General features: G+C 41.1%; 2 protein-coding genes across 11 annotated transcripts in view; both read left to right on the forward strand.

The window, feature by feature from the left end:
* The window catches only part of FGD4 (FYVE, RhoGEF and PH domain containing 4), a 245,031-nt gene extending 244,031 nt beyond the window's left edge, over positions 1-1,000 (forward strand). The window contains exon 18 of one of the 2 annotated variants that reach the window (XM_045061638.1): positions 869-1,000. In XM_045061638.1, the coding sequence (XP_044917573.1) occupies positions 869-918 (50 nt within the window). In that variant the 3' untranslated portion in view covers positions 919-1,000. Of the gene's footprint in view, positions 1-863 lie in introns of both variants that reach the window. The other variant, XM_023256914.2, reaches the window with a different exon arrangement.
* DNM1L (dynamin 1 like) overlaps positions 874-22,073 on the forward strand; it is a 65,957-nt gene continuing 44,757 nt past the window's right edge. For 4 of the 9 annotated variants that reach the window (XM_023256915.2, XM_023256916.2, XM_023256920.2 and 1 more), the window contains exon 1: positions 17,918-18,160. In XM_023256915.2, coding sequence (XP_023112683.1) covers positions 18,059-18,160 — 102 coding nt within the window. In that variant the 5' untranslated portion in view covers positions 17,918-18,058. Of the gene's footprint in view, positions 1,001-17,917; positions 18,161-22,073 lie in introns of those variants that run through there. The other 5 variants (XM_023256917.2, XM_023256918.2, XM_023256921.2 and 2 more) reach the window with 2 other exon arrangements.

Here is a 22,073-nt window from a genome sequence, read left to right on the forward strand (position 1 = left end):
AGGGAGTGGCAGAGAGAGAGAGAGAGAGAGAGAGAGAGAGAGAGAGAGAATCCCAAGCAGGCTCCACACTGTCAGCGCAGAGCCCGACGTGGGGCTGGAACTCACGAAACTGCAAGATCATGACCTGAGCCGAAACAGAGATTCAGATGCTTAACCCACTGAGCCACCCAGGCACCCCTTCATTAGTTTAGATAATGCTTCAAGGAACATCTTTTTTTTTTTTTAAGTTTGTTTATTTATGTCAGTAATCTCTACATTCAACATGGCGCTCGAACTCACAACCCTGAGATCAAGCATTGCATTCTCTTACAACTAAGGCAGCAGGGCACCCCAAGGAACATCTTTAACTTGTTACTGAGAGCCCACTTGTGACTGAGATTAGATGTCCTAGAAAACTTCTTAGGCAGGTGGTTGTTCTGGGAGGAGAGAGTGGGAAGAAGTAACACCTGAGAACCGCACAGGATGCTTATTGGAAACCATCCCACGGATACCCATCAGCGCTCGCGGCTGCTGTGATTTTGATGTGCCTGGGGCTACGTGCCTGCAGGTGGACAAGGATCATTTTCTCCCAGATGATTTTTTTTATTAAAAATTTTTTTTAATGTTTATTTATTTTTGAGACAGAGACAGAGCACTAGTGAGGGAGGAGCAGAGAGAGAGGGAGACCCAGAATCTGAAGCAGCGTCTAGGCTCTGAGCTGTCAGCACAGAACCCAACGAGGGGCTCAAACTCTTGAACCGTGAGATCATGACCTGAGCCGAAATCCATTGCTCCCCTGACTGAGCCACCCAGGCGCCCCTTCTTCCAGATGATTCTGATTTACCCCCTTCTTTCTTTACCTGCTCTCCTCCATTTTTATGAAGCACAGCGATAGTCAAAACTGTGGTAAGAACGGGCCGAATACAAGACCTGTCCTGATGAGCTCCGGCCTGCGCCCTGTGCCCTCGTGTCTTCCTTCTCTTCTCCCAGATGCCCGAGGGCTTCACCAATGGTCTCTTGGGTAAGTCTCAGCCTGTCATGGGGTAACTAGAATGAAAAAGATATAACTTTCCAGCCAAAAAAAGAGAAGGGAATTAAGGGATCCACAAAAAAGCCTTTTAAAGCCCGAAAATGTTTATAAAGGAGAAAGGAAATGTTTATAAAAGGAGAAAGGTGGGGAGGCAGATGGCAAGGGTATATTCCCATCCTTTGCTTCCTCACACCAAGAATGGCGGCTCTCAGTCTGCTTTTCCATCTCCATGTCTCCTCCCTACACGGGACATGTGGCAGAGTCTGGAGACGTTTTTGGTTTGTCACAATCGGGAGGGAGGTGGTGCTATTGGCATCTAGTGCATAGAGACCAGGGATGCTGCTATACAGACATCCTACAGTGCACAGGACAGCACCCCGCAGCAAGGAATTCTCCCATCCAAAACTTCAGTAGTGCCGAAGCTGAGAAGCTCTGCTCCAGAGCCTGTACTTCCCTACAACCCTCTCCTCCTTTCTTCTGTCCCCTTGTCCAAATGTTCTCGCCTCTACTCCCTTTGGGTCCAAATGGAAAGATAGGATCTAACCAGAATGCTTTAGGGACCTCAAGTATTTTCCTTATGTTCTCAGTCTGTAGGTGGTATTTAGCAATAAGGTTCCTGGAGCAAAGTTCCTTATTTCATCCATGAAACTGGGAACTCATGGAGACCCATGAATAGCCTAAACCCTAGTGGGCTGGGAACGTGATCTGTGACCTGCAGAGTTCGAAAATTACTGTCCTAAATGGACTTGAGCCATGATTGCTAAACACTTGTCTTTCAGAGCCATCTCTAGTTCTCTAGCTTAACATTTTTTTAGGATGTTTCTCAGCTTTGCATTCCTTTGGGCTATGATTCATTCTCCCGTAACCACTCCCCACTCCCGCAACGTGTCATTACAATTTGTGTTCCTACTGAACTTGTAAATTCAACAGAGAAATAGAATTGGTGTTAGTTGTTATTTGATAACTTAAGAAATTAATTTGCTGAGAACACGTATGCCTTGAAGGAAGAAGTCCTCTGCGGATTTTTTTGCTTATGATTAACATTCTGATCTGAATACATTTTAATGCTATTCATTATATCTCATTACACTTCTTGTGAACTGTTGGGTAGACTGAGCCTATAGAAAGGATTTTAGATGATGGAACAATGACAAGAGCGCACAGAGGTTCTGACTTTAAAACTCATCTTCAACACGGCTACCTTAGAGTCAAATACACTTTATTTGGGGGCACCTGGCTTGCTCAGTCAATAGAGCACACAACCCTTGATCTCAGGGTCGTGAGTCAGAGCCCCATGTTGGGCGTGGAGCCTACTTGGCAGTCAGAAAGAATGAAATCCTGCCATTTGCGACAACGTGGATGGAACTGGAGGGTATTATACTAATTGAAATAAGTCAGTCAGAGAAAGACAGATATCATATGTTTTCACTCATGTGGAATTTGAGAAACTTAACAGAAGACCATGGGAGAAGGGAAGGGGGAAAAATAGTTTCAAACAGAGAGGGAGGCAAACCATAAGAGACTCTTAAATACAGAGAACAAACTGAGGGTAGATGGGGGGGAGCGGCGAGGGGAAAATGGGTGATGGGCATTGAGGGGGGCACTTGTCAGGGTGAGCAGTGGGTATTGTACGGAAGCCATGAATCATGGGAATCTACTCCTGAAGCCAAGAGCACACTGTAAACACTGTATGTAGGCGAACCTGACCGTAAATTATATTAAAATAAATAAATAAGTAAAATGTGCTTTAAAAAATAAAAACATTACTAACATACATACATACACACATACATAAATAAATAAAATACCCTTCATCTGGGCATGAAGAACTGGGAAGGAAAAAGGGAAGGAGTTGATGTGTATTCCCATTCAAAGACCTGAATGCAGTGCTGAGTGCTTATATGTACCATGTTTTGGGAATGATCTAAGCATCTTACTTCATCCTCACAACCCCATAAGGTAGGATGAGAAAACTAAGGCTCAGAAACTTTAAGAGAACCCCTCAGGACATGTATCTAAGGAGTGTCAGAGGCAGATTATAAACCCAGATTTATCTAGCTTCAGTGGTCACACTTGACAACAATGGCTACTATTATTGAGCACCTTTCATGAAAAATACAGTCTGTTAAGTAAGCCCTTTATATGCCTTATTTTGTCTTGAATCACACAGCTATTTTTTAATGTATTTTGTAGCGGAGCAAATGGACTCAGAGAGTGTGCATCACTCGTTCCGGGTTAGAACCCATAAACAGAACTTGAATTCAAGCATGCTGTGTCTGCCTATAAAACCCATGCTTTAAAGAGTACAGTATATTGCCTCTCCAAAACATCATTTCCACCTCACTAGGTAGACCCTTACGCATTATCTCATCAAATGCCACCATCACCCTCTGGGCAAGAAATCTTGGTCCCTTTTTGCAGAATGGGAACAATGAAGCTCAGAAGCATAGGTAACCTATCTAAGGCCACACATCTTTCCCTGTACATGGATTATATTAGGCAAGGAACATTCATTAGTACTCATTCCACCAATAATTTTCAAGTTCTCTCAGTGTGGGTGCCTTTAAAGACCAGTGCAATTTAAAAAAAACAAATCAGGGGCGCCTGGGTGGCTCAGTTGGTTAAGTGTCCGACTTCGGCTCAGGTCATGATCTCGCGGTCCGTGGGTTCAAGCCCCGCGTCGGGCTCTGGGCTGACAGCTCAGAGCCTGGAGCCTGCTTCAGATTCTGTGTCTCCCTCTTTCTCTGACCCTCCCCTGTTCATGCTCTCTCTCTGTCTCAAAAACAAATAAATGTTAAAAAAAGAAAAATTTTTTTAATAAAAAAAAAAATCAAGGGGGCGCCTGGGTGGCTCAGTTGGTTGAGCGTCCGACTTCGGCTCAGGTCATGATCTAGCAGTTCGTGAGTTCGAGCCCCATGTCAGGCTCTGTGCTGACAGCTCAGAGCCTGGAGCCTGTTTCAGATTCTGTTTACCCCTCTCTCTGCCTCTCCCCAACTCATGCTCTGTCTCTCTCTCTCTGTCTCTCTCTCTCAAAAATAAACTTTAAAAAAAACTTAAAAAAATAATAATAAAAATAAAAAATCAAATCATAAACAAATTGTGTTCTACATACATACATAAATTTAAAGGTATTAAAAAGAATGAGGTGATGCTACATACATTGATTTGGAAAGATGCCTACAAGATAGTGAAAACTTAAATTATAAAACAACATGACTCTACTCCAACTTAGACATGTGTAGGAAATTTTTTTTTAATTTTTTAAGTGTTTTATTTAGAGAGAAAACGCACACAGGAGTGGGAGAGTGGCAGAGAGAAAGGGCGAGAGAGAATCCCAAGCAGACTATGTGCTGAAGTATGGAGCCCAACGTGGGGCTTGAACTCACAAACTGTGAGATCATGACCTGAGCCGAAATTGAGAGTCAGATGCTTAACCAACCCATGTGTGGAAAATTTCTGAAAGCACACACCAGAAAACTTTGATAATAGTTACCTCTAGGGCGAGGGATTTGATGAGGTGCCAACAGAGTTCAGGTGACTTTTATCTTCCCTTTTATAACCTTCATTATTATTGTTAAAATTATTTCCACCCTTTCTTTGAAGTGAAAAAAAAAAAATCTAAAACAACCTTTAGAGAATCTCCTAGCTTGAGAACATACCCCAGTCTGGGTGTGATAAAATTAATCTAAGGTTTGCTAACCTGCTAGTGTTTTATAACAGGATCTGGAGAATGAGATGTACAATCTCTGACACACAGTTGGCAAAGTGGGTGGGGGGAGGGTAGAAAAGTGGCTTTTAGAGAAGTTATAGATTAGGTTCCAGGCCACAGTTGCTTCTGGGTGACTGATCCTGGGAGTTGGTCATCTTTGTGAATTTAATGTCTGTGAGCAAAACTCAGGGATGCTACTTCTTGGGGCTTTCAGTTGGCTTCAGGGTTTGGGTTCACCTTCTACCAGACAGTGCAGCCGGGTCTTAGGCAGGGACATAAAATAATTGTGAAAGCCGGATAAGTAACTGTCAAATTTTAATTCTGCAAAAAGTCTCATTTTTTAAAAAAGACTGACAGCTCAGAGCCTGGAGCCTGCTTCAGATTCTGTGTGTGTGTGTGTGTCTCTCTCTCTCTGCCCCTCCCCTGCTTGCACTCTGTCCCTCTGTCTCTGTCTCTCTCTCTAAATAATAAATAAACATTAAAAATAATAATAAATTTAAAAATTAAAAAAAAATTTTTTTGAGAGGAAGAGAGAGATCAGAAGCTGGGGAGAGGCAGAGAAAAAGGAATAAAGAATCCCAAGCAGGATTCACACTGCCAGTGTGGAACCCAACAGGGAACTCAAATTCACCAACCATGAGATCATGACCTATACTGAAATCAAGAGTCAGACACTTAACCTGGTGAGCCATCCAGGCGCCCCCAAAAGTCACATTTTAAAATGTATGAGGGTTTTTATTTTTTTTTGTTTTTTTTTTGTTTTTGTTTTTTTAAATCTGGAGATACAGGACTCCTAGAGCAAGGAGGTTTTGTCAAATTGAAGGTCAAGAGCGTGGAGTTCGAATCCCGTCTCTGCTAGTAACTGGAGCTATGAACCTGGGCAGATCATTTTACCACTTTAAGCCTTTGTTTTCTTATTTGTAAATCACTAAAGTTGGACTAAAATTTAAAATGATGAAATTGTTAATGTTCCTTTAGATTCTAGTACTGTAAGTTTTTTTTCCAAAGTCAGTTTTTAATTTTTGTACGGTTATTAATTAATGAAATTCCAGCATAATTAATGTACAGTGTTATGTTAGCTTCCGGTGTACAATATAGTGATTCAACAATTCTATACAGTACTCAGTGCTCATCATGATAAGTGTACTCTTAATCCCCATCACCCGTTTCACCCATCCCCCACCTCTCCCATCTCCCCTCTGGTAACCATCAGTTTGTTCTCTGTAGTTAGAAGTCTGTTTTCTGGTTTGTCTCTTTTTTAATTTGTTCATTTTAATTTGTTCCTAAATTCAACATATGAGTGAAATCATATGGTATTTGTCTTTCTCTGACTGACTTCACTTAACATTATGCCCTCTGGATCCATCCATGTTGTTGCAAATGACAAGATTTCATTCTTTGCAAGATTCTTATTATGTTTTTTGTTATTTGTTGTCCCCCTGATTCTTCTTGCTTTTTTGAAAGCCTGTATTTGGTATCATATACAAGTATAATTTATTGTATGTATAACTATGCATAGTCACTTCAATTTTTTAAATGTTCTATAGTGCTTCTCTCCATTCTTGGCTTCTCTCTATTCCTGTTCATCTAGAAGTCTAATTTCTCAGCCAAAGCCCCTGGGCATAGTGAATGCTGTGAGCACAAATAAGGTAGCTGGCGGGCTCAGCATTAGTGTTGATAAGCACATAGAAATCTCCACTTCAAGATTCCAAGTTTTATGCAGGCAGATAGGCTGGGCTGCTTGTCAAATAAGACACTGTAAGTGCTGCACTTGGGCACCAAGAAGTCATTTGTAAGGACCATTTTTTTTAAGTGTGCTTATTTTATTTTATTTTAAATGTTTAGAAAAAGAAATAAAGGGCCAATATATGCAAAATTTCACTAATAATTAAATGCAAACAAAATGATTGCTTTTTTACCTATTAAATTGGCAAAACTAAAAATATGGACACTACCCTAGGGTGGGTATGAGGAAATGGATACTCCCATATACTCTTACTACAATTATAAACTGGCATACAGTAACTATTTAAATTTTAATGATGCATACCCTTTGACTTAGCAACTGCATGTCGAGGAATCTACCCTACTGAAATAATAATATAAATATGAATATAACAGACTCTTGAATAATGCAGGGTTTGGAGCACCAACCCCTGCACAGCTGAAAACTCCACATATAATTTTTGACTCCCCCAAAACTTAACTACTAATAGCCACTGTTGACCAGAAGCCTTACCAATAAATAAATAATTAACACATATTTTATTGTTATATGTATTACATGATGTATACTTACAATAATACCTAAATCTTTCTTAATTTTTTCAGTATTTCTAGGCTACATGGTTCATCTGTGAGTTTTTTCAAATTGTCACAGATTTTCTGCAACATTGTCCAGAATAAGAAATTTGAACTGATCTATCATCTGTCAAGAGAAAAACTTAAGTAAACTTAAGTAAATTGTCACACTCTTTACAACAGAAGACTGTGCAGCTATTTGAAAGAATATTTTAAGGGGCACCTGGGTGTTCAGTTGATTAAGTGTCTGACTCTTGGGTTAAGTGTCCAACTTAATTTTGGCTCAAGTCATGATCTCATGACTTGTGAGTTTGAGCCCTGCATCGGGCTGTGTGCCAACAGCATGGAGCCTGCTTGGGATTCTCTGTCTCCCTCTCTCTTTGCCCTTCCCCTGCTCAGCCTCTCTCTGTCTCCAAAATAAATAAATAAACATTAAAAAAAAAGAAAAAAATATGTTGGGATTTGTATGTGCTGATATGGATGATGTCTATAATATAGCAATAAGTGAAGAAAAATTATAATAGTTTTTTCACTATAAGTGAAAAAATAGCTATAGGTAGAGTGTGATCTAATTTATATTATGAACAGTAAAAACATAAACAGTAAAAAATATGAAGAACAGCAAGAAGCTACTAACTCTCCCATCTAGAGATTATCATCAGAAGAGCTCTCCATATTTTATATTATTCATTCAATGATACTGTCATGGACTGAATTGTGTCCCCTCCTGCCCCAAAGTCATATGTTACAGCCCTAACCCCCAATGTAACTATGTTTGGAGATAGGGCCTGTAAAAGAAATAGCACAGTTAAATGGTCATAAGAGTGGGGCCCTAATCCTACAGGATTGGTACCCTTATAAGAAAGGGAAGGGAAACCAGATGACTTTCTCTTTCTGCTTGTGCCTAGAGGAAAAGCTATGCATGAACACAATAAGGCAGCCATCTCTAAGCTAGGAACAGAGGTCTCACCAGAAACCAATCTTGCTGGCACCTTGATCTTGAACTTCTAACCCCCAAAAGTGTGAGAAAATAAATGTTGCTTAAGCCACCCAATCTGTAGTAACTTGTTTTATCAGCTTGAGCAGACTAATACAGATATGTAGGGATTTTTGTATTCTTCTCCTTGAATATTCTTTGTTGGGAGAGGTGCACCACCCTCCCTCCCCCCGCTTTTTGGCAGATGCTTTAAATTTTTTTTAATGTTTATTTATTTTTGAGAGAGAGAGAGAGAGAGAGAGAGAGAGAGACAGAGTATGAGCAGGGGAGGAGCAGAGAGAGACACAGAAACTGAAGCAGGCTCTAGGCTCTGAGCTGTCTGCATAGAGCCTGATGTGGTGCTCGAACTCATGACCTGTGAGATCATGACCTGAGCCAAAGTCAGATGCTTAATGTACTGAGCCACCCAGGCACCCTGGCAGATGCTTTAAAAAGTCCATTTCAGGACATAAACTGAACTCCAGGATGGGAACTTTTCCAATAATCTGCCTGTCAAGGTTAGGCTGCTGTATTAATGAAGATAACTAACACCAACTGCTGCAAACAGACCTCTAAATCTTAGTGTCTCTAAACCACAAAGATTTATTTCTTGCTTATGTTACATGTCTAATATGTTTTGGCAGAGGACGCTATTCTATGTAGACACTCAGGGACCCAGGCTGACAGGCTGACCAAGGGTTGACCTTTTTGGTTCATCATTCTTTCAACATGTGTCTTCAAAGTTTGTCAAATCAGGAAAACGGAGCTAGAAGGTTGAGCAAGGCTTCTCACTGACTCAGCTAAAAAGAAATCCACACCACCTCTGCTCACAGCTATTTAGAGAAGTAGTCACATGACCTCAACCATACTGCAAAGGAGGCTGGGAAATCAGAACCATGTGAATATTTAAGGAATACTAAATGTTCCTGTCATATTCCTTGTTATGGATTGAATTGTATTCCCCCCCAAAAATAAGTTCAAGTCTTAACCCCCAGTACCTCAGAATCTGATCTTATTTGGAAATAGGGTCTTTTTAGAGGTAATCAAATTAAAATTCCTTTGAGTTAAAATCCTTACTCTGTCTTCTCTTAATAAGAGGTCATTAGAGTGAGCCCTAATCCAGCATGACTGGTGTTTTCAAAATAGGAGGACATTTGGACACAGAGACAGACATGCACAGAAGGAGGATGTTGTGAACATATGCAGGGAGCAGATTGCTATGTGAAGATTGAGGCAGAGGTCAGAGTAATGTTGCCACAAGCAAGAAATACTTGGGGTCACCAAAACCTAGAAAAGGCGCATGGAACAGATTCTCCCTCACGGCCCTCAAAGGGAACCCATCCTGCTGACAACTAGATTTTGGATTTCTAGCTTCTAGAATTGTGAGACAACAAATTTCTATTTTTCTTTTTTTTTTAAACGATTTTTCTAAGTCATCTCTACACCTAACATGGGCCTCAAACTCATGATCCCAAGATTAAGAGTCATAAGCTCTATCAACTGAGCTAGCCAGGCGCCCCACATTTCTATTTTTCTAAACCAATGAGTTGGTGGTACTTTGCTATAGCATCCCTAGAAAATGAATACACTCCTCTAACACGTTTATGCAGAAAGAGATTTGATACATGGAATTAGATGCTTATAAATCTGTTAGAATGACTGGGAAATGGGCTCTAGGCTAGACATCCAGATCCAGGAATTACTCCCAGAAAAATTGGGGCACCAAGAATTACTAACACATTTATCACAAGCAGGAGCTGGCTCTCAGGGTCTGCTTACCTCAGCCACTATCTGAAAATCAGGAAGTATTACCAAAACCATTAACTCCTGAACCATGTCATGCCTCCTATATCTGCACAAGCAAAATGGATGCCTTGTGTAACACTTACATCTTTTCATAATTTAGAACAGAATTTAAGCCTTGAGTGAATGTACCTGTTTTATGGAAATAAAATTATATATGGAACACTTAGTTGAAAAGATATTGAGAAATATAGTTTTTTTTAGTTTTTAAAAAATTTTTAATGTTTATTTATTTTTGAAAGAGAGAGACAGAACATGAATGGGGGAGGGTGAGAGAAGAGGCGGGGAGACACAGAATCCAACACAGGCTCCAGGCTCTGAGCTGTCAGCACAGAGCCCAACACAGGGCTCGAACCCATGAACTGTGAGATCGTGACCTGAGCTGAAGTCAGACACTTAACCAACTGAGCCACCCAGGCGCCCCTGAGACATATAGTTTTTAGCTTCTGAAGCAAGAGAAGCCCACAAGAAGGAGGTTAAAATACATTTTGGGGGTGCCTAGGTGGCTCAGTCGGTTGAGTGCCCGACTTAGTTCAGGTCATGATCTCAGGGTTCATGAGTTCAAGCTCCACATCAGGCTTACTGCTGTAGGTGCAGAGCCTGCTTCGGGTCCTCTGTCCCCAACTCTCTTTGCCCCTCCCCCACTTGTGTGTGCACTCTCTCTCAAAAATAAATTAAAAAAAAATCTAAAATACACTTGAACAAGCCATTCTTTTTTATTTTTCCTTTTATGTTTTTTGGTTACTATTTTATTGTTCCTTGTTCTAATATCCTTCTCCTGTCTCCTTTTAGATGTTCTAATTGCCCATTCTGCCCTTGGCCATTTTTTTTTCTTTATATTACCTGCACAAGTTCATCTATTCCAAATTTGTCCAGATGTCTCCACCTTCATTATTACCACCCTTGTATACATTACCATCATCTCTGACTTGGATTACTACAGCACTCCCTGTCTGATTTCACATTTTCTGTTACCTTGTCTCAATCCAGTGGGATGTGGCTCATCTTTATACAACTCGTAAGATCATATGTCTCTTTGCCTACTCTTCTGATCTTCTCCCTTGCCTCTAAGATTCATCTCTAGCTCCTCACTCTCATGAGTTCACCTCTGACTGACCAGCTATTAGCCCGGCCATTCACCACTCCCTCACAGACCTTTATGCCTACATTTAGCCACACTGAGCTCTTTAAAGCACCTAGAATTCATCATGTGCTTTCTTTCCTCTTCACTTTTGCACAAGCTGCTCTTTCTGCTTGGTTTAGAAGTCCTTTCTCTTCCTCTTTGGTCAACTCCTATTCATCCTTAAATCCAGGAAGCCCAGGCTAGGTCTCTCTCCTATGTGCTGATGTGTATGAATTCTGCCCACTTGCCAAAAGAGAAAGAGAAGAAAGGAATTTTGAGGATGCCAATGGGTGTGTTTTGTTCACTTTTGTACCTTTAGTACCTGACATAGTATTTAATAGTTCTTTTTCTGTTTTCATTTTTATTTTGTTTACTTTTGTATTTGCTACTGGTGTGAATAGTGGCACACATTTGAAACTGCTGTCTGGATTTTGTGGCACACCATTTTCTTTTTCTTTTTTTAAAAAATATTTTAATGTTTATTTATTTTTGAGAGACACAGAGTGTGAGCAGGGGAGGAGCAGAGAGAGAGGGAGACTGGGAATTTAAAACAGGCTCCAGACTGTGAGCTGTCAGCACAGAGCCTGATTCGGGGCTCGAACACAAAGCCTATGAGATCATGACCTGAGCTGAAGTGGGCTGCTTAACCGACTGAGCCACCCAGGTGCCCCGGGGTACACCATCTTCTATCTTTCCATTAACTTACTAGTACTGCTCATTCTATTTAAAAATTTACTTCTGTTTGGGTAGTAGGTCCCATCCTTAATAGTTATATTATTATTCCTATTTCATAGATTAGGGGTTGGGAGTAAGTAAGACTTCTCAAAGACGTTGATTAATTCAGAACTTTTTCCTCACACTTTTCTAGTTCCAAAGTAACTTGTTAGTCTCTGACTAGCCTATATGAAGTGTATTTAATATGCAAAACATTTATTCAATCATTCATTCATCTGTCCATCTATCTATTGATCTATTTAGTCAAAATTCCATAACTGAAGGAGACAGAATAAAATCCATCAGAAAGAAACAGAAAGTCAGCTGTTGGATAAACCTTTATATATATTATAAATACTTTTTGATATACTGTCTTATTCACTAATTTTACTAATTGTGTCACTAATGTATAAGTTTTATCATCACAATTGTGTGGCATTTTTAGAAAATTGGTTCTTATAACTTAAACTGACTCATGCTACTGACTGCTGGTTAGATGGACAATGGACCGTTTGGGCAATTAGAAAGGAAAGATGTTCAAAGTCTATACTAGGCCTGACTACCAAAGGAAGAAATCCAGAGTGGATGACCTTCTGTTTACCACAGTGTACTGGTGAGTCTTTGGATATGCAAAGGTAGCTTAACCAAGGGCTGAAAAGTTAAATTCCTCTTCACCGAAAAGTGTGAACTAATTGAGTTGCTATAGGGAAGACACAAAGGAAGTCTGAGAAACAGAGGAAAAAGGAGATTTGCAGAGCATCTAAGAAAGGCAAACAACATCTTGGGGACCTGTGATGCAGTTGTTAAAAAAAAAAAAAAAAGGCCAATGAAAATTTCCCAGAGACAAGGTAAGAAAGGTAGTTTAAGAACAGGGATGTCTAATATGTAATTTTCAGTTGTTGGCGTTACCACGATGGAAAGTCACTCTATATCTCAAACAGTTAGTGATATACACGTGTTTTGAGGGTGAGAGGATTAAAAAAATAAGCAAGTTCCATTGGTGAACGGTACGCAGCAAAGAAAAGAAAACTGGCGAGGGAGAAGAGTCAATGCTATTACTCTTAATTGTGTTGTTACACTGCCCTCTACTGGGTTGTCAGAATCCCCCTAGATTTAATGGCTGGCTGTCGAACCAGCTGACCGGCCCCATCATCTGCAGACAATTTCCTGCACCTGCTGACAAAGTATGTGTTAAGCTTGAGGCCTGGGGAGTAGTGCAAATTGATTAAAGCTGTTTACTTTACCGTCTTTGCAAAATACAGGCAGTTTCCAAAATATAACAGGCTTCCCCATCAGAGGTGTGTGTGTGTGTGTGTGTGTGTGTGTGTGTGTGTGTGTGTGTGTTTTGTTTTTTGTTTTGTTTTGAGAGGGACTGAGACAGCGTGAGTGGGGAAGGGCAAAGAGAGAGGGAGAGAGAGAGAATCCCAAGTAGGCTCCACACTGTCAGCACAGAGACCTATGTGGGGCTCAAACTCACCAACCATGAGCCAAACCAAGAAACCTGAGCCGAAACCAAGAGTTGGATGCTCAACCAACTGAGCCACCAGGCGCCCCCAGAATTGTGTATTTCATGTCAACATTAGATCTGCACGTTCCACTATGATTTGAAGGCATGGATAGTGGCGGCTTTGTTATGATTAGTGATCAAAACACTGGCAGAAAATGATACCAGACACTGATGCTATAAAGAAAGTCTGGATGATCTTCTGCGAGAGCTATTAAAATAATTTCTAGTTATTAATTTAATTCAAAATAAACTTTCTTTTGGGATATTAAGTTAGAACCCCTCCCTACCAAAATAACTTGGCAGCTATTCTGATGAAGACTTCTGTGTCAGGGTAGCCTCATATGCTTTGGCTGGGTTTAACTGCAAATCCTAGTTACAGTTGTACCAGTTTAGACCTGCTTAAATCCTTTCGAATCCTGACTCTCCAATAAAAGGAAAACGGAAGTTTACTAGAGTGGTACTATATAACCAAGCATCATGCTAGGTAGTGGAGATAACTAGCTACATAAGATGCCACTTCTGCCCTCCGTGGACTCCATGTTGACTACGGGGGAAGGACATGCTATTGTCTGTAGTACCCCCTCCTTTTATCAAATATAGTGCCTGACTAAGACCCATATGCCTAATAGGTGCTTGACAAATGTGTGTTGAATAAATGAGGGAATGAATGAAGAAACGAGGCGGCATATGCAAAGGTGAGGAGTCTGCCAAATAGCCTGTTTTGATCACAGCTCTGCTACATATTAGCTATGTAAATAAATTACTTCACTTAAATCCCTGGAGCCTCAGTTTCCATATCTGTACACCTATCCTGCAAAGCAACTGCAAAATGCTTAGCACACTGCTTCACATCCAGAAAGCACTCAATAAATGTTTAATGTTATAACGTGAAAAGGGCAAGAAGGAAAAGCAGTGATTAAATATGGGGATTAGAATTCCTAGATTATGTCTATATATGTACATTTAAAAGTATAGGACAGTGTTGGATTTGGGAAATTTTTTAATGGTGAATAAGAGATTGGTTTCCAAAACCAATTTATTCATGTGGTAGGAAACTTGAACCCTCGAGACAGTGACTCACATGCTTATAGTTCCATAACCAGAAAGAGAACATTCTCTGGTTAGGTCAAGTTAAAAAATTCAGAGGGAAGGCTTCTAAATGGCCCTGCTTGGGTCAGGTTCATCTTAACCTGATGTGGTACAGACTTTGGGATGGGAGGTTGTCCTGGGTGGTCCAGGTGGGCCAATTTAATCAAGGGTTCTTAAAAGAGAAACTTTCTTGGCTGTAGTGAGAGATATGATGACAGAACAAGGGTTAAAGTGATGGGACATTGCTAGCCTCGAAGATGTTGGACAGGGAACAAGAGTAGGAATGTGAGCATTCTCTAATCTGCAAATGGCAAGGGGATGGACTTTTCTGTAGAGGCTCCAGAAAGGAATGCAGTCCTGATGATACCTTGATTTTAACCAGGTGAGACCCATATTGGACCTCTGACCTACAGAGCTGTAAGATAATACATTTTTAGTTGTTTTAAGCACAAAATGACTTGTTAAGACAGTAATAGGAAACTCATATACCAGGGAAACAGGGTGGAAACCTACTTTCATTTCGTCCCACACATTCACTCAACATCGTCGGCTCTGAGGCAGCTTGCTCAATGAGGTACCTGTAGCTTCCACCACTGCCTGCTCACCTCATCCATAGGAATAGATTGATTTGAGAGGATAAAGTAGATTATGTAGAGGGAAGCAGAGCCAAGAAGTAGAGAGAATTCTGATGCTACCTGAGCCGCCAGTTCCAGTTAATTTTGAGGCCAACGTCATGCTTGCCCTTTGGTTATACAAGCTAATCAATCCCTATTTTTGAGCTAGTTGGTTTGAATTAAATGTCTGTGACTTGCAACTAAATGATCCTGTCTAAATCATAAATCTATGGTAAGGAAGAGATGACCGAAGGAGAAGAGTGTTGTTTTGTTTGGTTTGGTCTTTAAAGCCTTTGGAGACAGTACCTGATGATGGCTTAATGCAATTCCATAGCAACCCACTGAGAAACATGTTATCCCACTTTAGATGAGGAAAGTCATACTTCTTAGCTAAGTGGCTTTCCCACAAGCAAGAATATTCTGAATTTAAAACGTGAAAACCCATATTGGTTTGCTTTGTTTGTCTCCAGTGAAACACATTGCACATAGAGTATCCTGCCTTATGTTTTTTCTTTTTTTTTTCAAAGTTATCAAAATAGAGCCACATTGTTTCGAGGCCTCTCCACTTCCTGTTTCTGCAGCCTCAAACGGTTTTCTTTTCCTCTGCATCCGATAAACTCAATGCTCTAGAGTCTAGAGAAGTACTGGACAAAGCTGCTTAAACCTAACTGGTGGCGGTGGTGATAGGAGGACTTTTTGTGCACTGGCCATGTGGTTATTTCTCCTAGAAAAAAGATAGAATTAAAAAGCAGACACTATTATTCCTGAAGCGCATTAAAAGGATCTGGATGTTACCTCCCAAGAGATATTTTATAATTTAAATGGAAATATAGAACGCCACACAAATTCATGACATTTGTCTTTCTGGAATATTGTATGCTTGTTATTTTAGTTTTGCAGATAGGAAAAGACTATGTCTATTGGTGCCACAAATTAGGGAACAACAGGTGTAGTTGCATCATTTTGGCCCCAGGGCACCTTGCCCCTATGAAGCGGTTACTGATTATGCCCATGGAGCTTTACCATGAGCCTACCCCCTCTGTCTTCTTGGGTGGAATACGGACTGCTCACAGAAAAAGAAGAGATGGAAATCTCTATCAGTAGAGGGCTGAGAAGCAAAGTGGGTAAACTCTGACTACTATATCATCTTGGTAGAAAATAAGAGGATTTAGAATAAATATCTTGTCTGCTCTTCATTTTTTTGCAGTTCTGAAGTTTTTGTGTTTAAGAAAGAGAAGATAGGGGTGCCTGGGTGGCTCAGTTGGTTAAATGTCAGACTTCGGCTCAGGTCATGATTTCATGGTTCATGAATTTGAGCCTGCATCTGACAGCAGAGAGCCTACTTTGGATCCTCTTCCTCTCCTCCTCTCTAAAAAATAAATAAACATTAGGAAAAAAAAAAAACAATGTTCATAAAACTTGGTAAGATGTTAGAACACTACTCATGGACCTTCAGGTCTTAGCTTACATGATATTTTACTCATTTGGCCCCAAATATTTATTGAATACTTACCATGGGTCCTACTAAACAAATCAAGCATGTTCCTCGGGGCTACTGTGTAGGGCTGTGCAGGTGAATAGTACCTAGTGCTGTTGTGTAGTGCACAACTTCCACTATTACAGGTGTTTTTACCCTCCTGGAGACTAAATCTGGTGACTTCTAGAAAGTCTTGCTGGAATTTTCACTCTTCCCCCTCAAAGTAGAAAAGATGCTCCTATTATGTGTTCTAAAATACAGTCAGTCATAGCACTTTACCCATTTATAATGAATGGTGTCATCCTGTTAGATTGTAAACTCAGATGGGACTGAGATTGCATCGACAGAAAAACCTTGGATTGCAAGTAACTTGTTCTGCGAATGTTCCTCAAGACGAGTAAACATTTCTAATAAATGTTAACTTGATAAACAAGCAATGTCTTGAAATACCAGTAGTACATGAGCAGTGTCTTGTAATATGAGTTGTACTTGATGCTGAATGTCACATGATCACAACTGAGCCAATGGTTCTTGAAATTCACTTTGATTTACGAGTGCTTTGGATTACAAGTATGTTTCCAGAAGGAATTATGCTCGCAAACCAAGGTTTTGCTCACAAACCAAGGTTTTACTGTATCTTGTTTGTCACTTTCTAGGGGCTAGGGATGCATCGGGTAAATTAAACAGTCAAAAAACCCTGGCTTCTAGAAGCCAATAATCTAGCAAGAGCAGAGGGTAAATAAGTTCAATATCTAGCATGCAAGATGGAAATTAATAGTATGGAGAAAAATAAAGCAAGGGGGCTTTCTTTTCACCTACTTTATGTTTTTGCTCAACTGACACCTTTTTATACTTTGAGATAGGAAAGATTTGGAGGTTTGGAGTAGAGGAGAAATATGATCTTGCCTAAAAAAGAAAAACAACATTTAGGAATGTAACAGGCACACTTAGCAAAAAGCAAGTAAGGTAGTTATCAGATCTCCACTTTGTCAGGAATCAGGACACAGCAAATAAAGTGTTATACAGAATATAGAGAACAAGGGCTCAGCCTTTCCCCTCCAAAACTCTTGACATAAGCTTCTTCCACAACACGTTTTTACAAAAATCTTGGGAGAACCTGCATGTTCCAACCGGGGCTGGGTGTTGTATTTTTGCAAAATAGCACCCCACGCCTTCTAGTATCAGCCTACAGACCCTTTGCACCTGGTTGGGGTGTTTGAGGCTCTGAGTTATTCTTTAAGTCTCTTCAACCCGTCCTTATTGAGCAGGCAGCTTCATAAGGAAATAACATCTTGGATAATCAAGATACTACGCTCTGCTAATCACATCCATATCTGGCATTTTCACACCCGTTACGCTCTGAATACAGGCGTAAGTGTATTTTCCCTCCTACTCTTAGGGCTTCGCTCCGAGGGCTTTTGACAAGAGCCTGAAAACCACGCCCTCCCCAAGCACCTTCTCCCCGGCTCTCCACCCGCCCAGCGCGGCGTAGCTTTCTGGAATCCGTAGGCCTCTCTTTCTTCTGCCCCAGAACTACAACTCCCGGCAGGCTCTGTTTCTCTCCACCTTCCTCTTAGCGCATGGCCTGCCGGGAGGGGGCAGGTAGCGCGGGCCGGGTCCAATGGGTGCCGGCTCCCGAGGAGAAGGCGGAGGAGAGGAGGAAGGAGGCGGACTCTGGGCCCCGGCCCCATTCATTGCCGCGGCCGGCGGGGCGGGGGTCCTGTGTTTTCGGAGCCATGGAGGCGCTAATTCCAGTTATCAACAAGCTTCAGGATGTCTTCAACACGGTGGGCGCCGACATCATCCAGTTGCCTCAGATCGTCGTGGTGGGAACGCAGGTAGGAGACGAGGGCGGCGTCCGCCCAGGCCAGAGCCCGGGGCGCGGGCCTGGTAGGGGCTGCGGCAGCGCCGGCTCCGAGCCGGCCTTTGCGGCCTGTGGGAGGAGGGCGCTGCTGGGGGCACCCGGGCTCTTCGGGCTGTGCCGCGCCTTTCCGCCCGGGACAGGTTACTTCGGGCCTGGGAATCCGGGCCGGGTCGGGAGGCGAGGGGCGGAGCCGGCGCGGCGGGTCCCGGGGGCGGGCTAGTCGGGGGACGGACCGGCGAGCGGAACTGGAGCCCGCGGAGACCGGGCGCGGCTTGCCCTGCGGGCCGCTGCTTGGAAGGGCACCTGGGGGACGCGCTGGGCACGTGGGGCCACACTGGGCTCATGGCGGGCCAGCTAGCCCTTCTTCGGTTGGTTTTAGGGCGGCAGGGTTTTTATTCCCCTTCTTGCCTTGCTCAGGGGCTCCGGAGTCAGTTTTGGAACCGCGGGGTCGGGGTTGAGAAGGCCGCTACTGTGTGGTACCTGAATGTTTTGCTGCAGTGCAATGCCTTCATGTTTTGAGGACGCCGAAGCAGTTCATAAAAAGCAACCCCCCCTCTCCCCCGCCCCAAACCACCTGTATCTGGGTGTTAGGAAGGAATAACCAGTTTTTCTGCGTTGGCTGTGGTTTTTGTCTTCCATCCAAATTGAGCATCAGGTTCTCTGGTCTTTTCATATTGAGTGTCATAGATAACATAATTTTTTATATGCAGAAAATGTTGAAAAAATAAATTATTTTTAGAGTGACAGAAGTACAAGTTTCATTTTCTCTGCCTGCTGATTTTCTTGGTTTTAAAAGAATCGTAGGACTTTTATTAGAGTTCAGAGAAACGCATTTTAGAGCTTAGTATATTGATTTTAAGTGTTTTCATTTCTCAGTGATCTTTTCTGTTGAGAAGGGGACGGTTTCCTCATTTTCTGTCGCTACATCTTGCTACAGTATTTTAGTGTAGAGTATAAATATTATGACAGGGAACTTAACGTTCAGAGTACCATGGAGCATATTCAAACCTTGGAAACCATAGACATCCTTACTTTTTCTTGCTTTTAAATAAAGTGGTAGAAATTATTTCAGAAACACATATACTTGGTCTGCTGTAGGATTGGTATAGATTCTGCTCACTCCTGCCTACATATATTGTAGTATTTGTAACTTATTTGTAATGATTTGGACACTGAATCATCAATATACTATTAGGAGCGGTATTTTTATTTCACATATTTTGTTCACTGCTGCGTTCCTATTCCTAGCTCTGTAACAGTCCCGGGGCGTGTAGTGAGTGCTCCATAAATACTTTGAATGAATGGATATTGTTCACTGTAACCAGATAATATTTTAAAACACTGGTACTTCTATCATCAAATGGATCTGTTTTTGAAAATACAATGAAAGGAGATGAACTAAGTCTTCTTTGGTAGTAATTTGGAAGTGTTTCCTATCTGTGAACTAGAAACTTTCCATATACTTTTAAGAGATTCTCCATGCTTTCTAAGCTTGGAGAAGTAAAAGAATCAGGGCTATTGTGTGTCAGCATAAATAGTTTAAAATCAAGAAGGATTTTTCTTACACAAAATTGAGTTTCCCTTTTTTTTTCACCCAAAGTTTGTTTATTTAGAGAGAGAGAGAGAGAGAGAGAGAGGCAGACAAAGAGGGAAAGGGAGTATCCCAAGTAGGCTCTGTGGGATCAATGTGCAGAGCTGGCTGTGTGGCTTGAGCCCATGAAACTAAGATCATGACCTGAGCCAAAGTCAAGATTTAGGCACCTAACTGACTAAGCCACTGAGATGCCCCAAAATTGAGTTTATTTCCGTGAGTAAACCTGTTGGCAGAATTACTCTTTGGAGTAGAGGAGTAAAGATCTCACTGTTAGGAAAATCATTAACGTTGTGCTAGCAGAAACCATCCTAGTAGTGATACATGCCATATTTGCGTGTTGATGTTTGAAATTGCTCAGTAGGGAAATTAAGTTTGTGTGTGTGTTTTAAGTAGGCTCTCTGCCCAACATGGAGTTTGAACTTATAACCCTGAGATCAAGAGGCACATGCTGTACTGACTGAGCCAGCCAAGTACCCAGGGAAATTAGTTTTTAAAGATTTAATGAAGGTTATCTCCATTTGCGTCTTTATTAGCTGTACTTCAGTCCTTTATTATTCAGGTACAGAATTAATAAATAAGGTTAGAAACAATGTCTTCCCCCCCCCCCATATTTTCATTATATTGAAAAAAATCACTTCTGTTTGACTTGAATACTAGTATACCACTACTTTGTCCTCTGTGCCATTTAATGTTTTGTAATATACAGCACATGCATTACATTCATATTTAATGGAGTAGTGTACAATATTATCCAAACATAATAATAAATGTTCTGACCGGTAAACTTCTCAGTGGCAGTGATGATGTCTTCATAATACGGGTAGAGCCTCTCTCTTACACATTAACTACACCTTAAGTGGCTGTAGGTCCCATTTTGTTGAACTTTTTTTTAGAAGTGATTTGCAAACTTAGTATATGTAAGAATCACTTTGAAAATAAGTTCCTAGATTCCATCCCCAGAAATTTTGATTTTCAAATCTAGGTTGGGCCAGGCACTACAGGTGATTCTGATGCAGATGATTCATAGATCCCAATTGAAAAGTGTATTAGTGAGTCTTTGATTTTAAAATGCATGAAACTAGAAAAGATAGGGAAGCTGAGCCTAAGGGCATACCACCATTGAGTAGCATGTTGATATATGTGGCATTCTTGCTAATGTTTTAAATTTTGATTTGTTAAATTGCCCAAGTAATCCTTCTTTCAAGCCTATAGAGTTGGAAGAGTTGAGGGGAAGGAATCATGTTTATAGCTGTAGATCATTCACAACTTTAATGGTTTTAGCTAAATAGTTTCTTGTTTTTTTCTTTAACTGAGATCATCTGTGTGGAAAGAACAAGAGGGGAGAGAAAAGGTTGATACTTTTAGACCACGGTGTACTTTGCAGGTGGAGAGGAGATAAGACTTAAACAACTTTTGTGACTCAACTTGGGAAATTTAATCACTATTTTTTTAAGTTGAGAATAAGGGGGTGCCCTCCCAGGTATGTAATCTAAACCAGCACCCAGGGGCGCCTGGGTGGCTCAGTCAGTTAAGCGGCCGACTTCGGCTCAGGTCACGATCTTGCGGTCCGTGAGTTGGAGCCCCGCATCGGGCTCTGCTGACCGCTCAGAGCCTGGAGCCTGTTTCAGATTCTGTGTCTCCCTCTCTCTCTGACCCTCCCCCGTTCATGCTCTGTCTCTCTCTGTCTCAAAAATAAATAAACGTTAAAAAAAATTAAAATTAAAAAAAAAACAAAAACAAAACACCAGCACCCAGTATAGGAATCCTAGTAACATGACATTAACCTGAGACTCAAGAGTTGCTAGTAATGAACTTTTCACTTTACCTTTCATTTCAGTGATTTCAGCATTCTACCTTTAGGAATTCAGAAAGGAATCTTGTGTTTTAAATGACCAGTTTGCAAACCAACATTTTTTTTCTAACATTTTAAAATATAATTTATGTAACATAAAATCACCATTATAGAATGTACAGCTCATTGGTTTTTAGTATATTCACAAGTTGTGCAACCATCACCATCTAATTCCAGAACATTTTTTTTTCCAGAACATTTTTATTATGCAAGAAAGAAACTCTGTACTCATTAGCAATCATTCCTCATTTCATCCTTCCCCTGTCCCATCCCCTGGCAACCACTAATCTACTTTCTGTCTCTATGGATTTGCCTATTCTGGACATTTCATATAAATAGAATCATACAATATGTGGCTCTTTGTGTCTGGCTTCCTTTGCTCAGCATGATGTTTTTAAGTTCATCCATGTATTAATACTTCATTACTTTTTTTTTTTGAAA

This window comes from Felis catus, chromosome B4, assembly GCF_018350175.1.
Source record: "Felis catus isolate Fca126 chromosome B4, F.catus_Fca126_mat1.0, whole genome shotgun sequence".
NCBI classification, from domain to species: Eukaryota; Metazoa; Chordata; class Mammalia; order Carnivora; family Felidae; genus Felis; species Felis catus.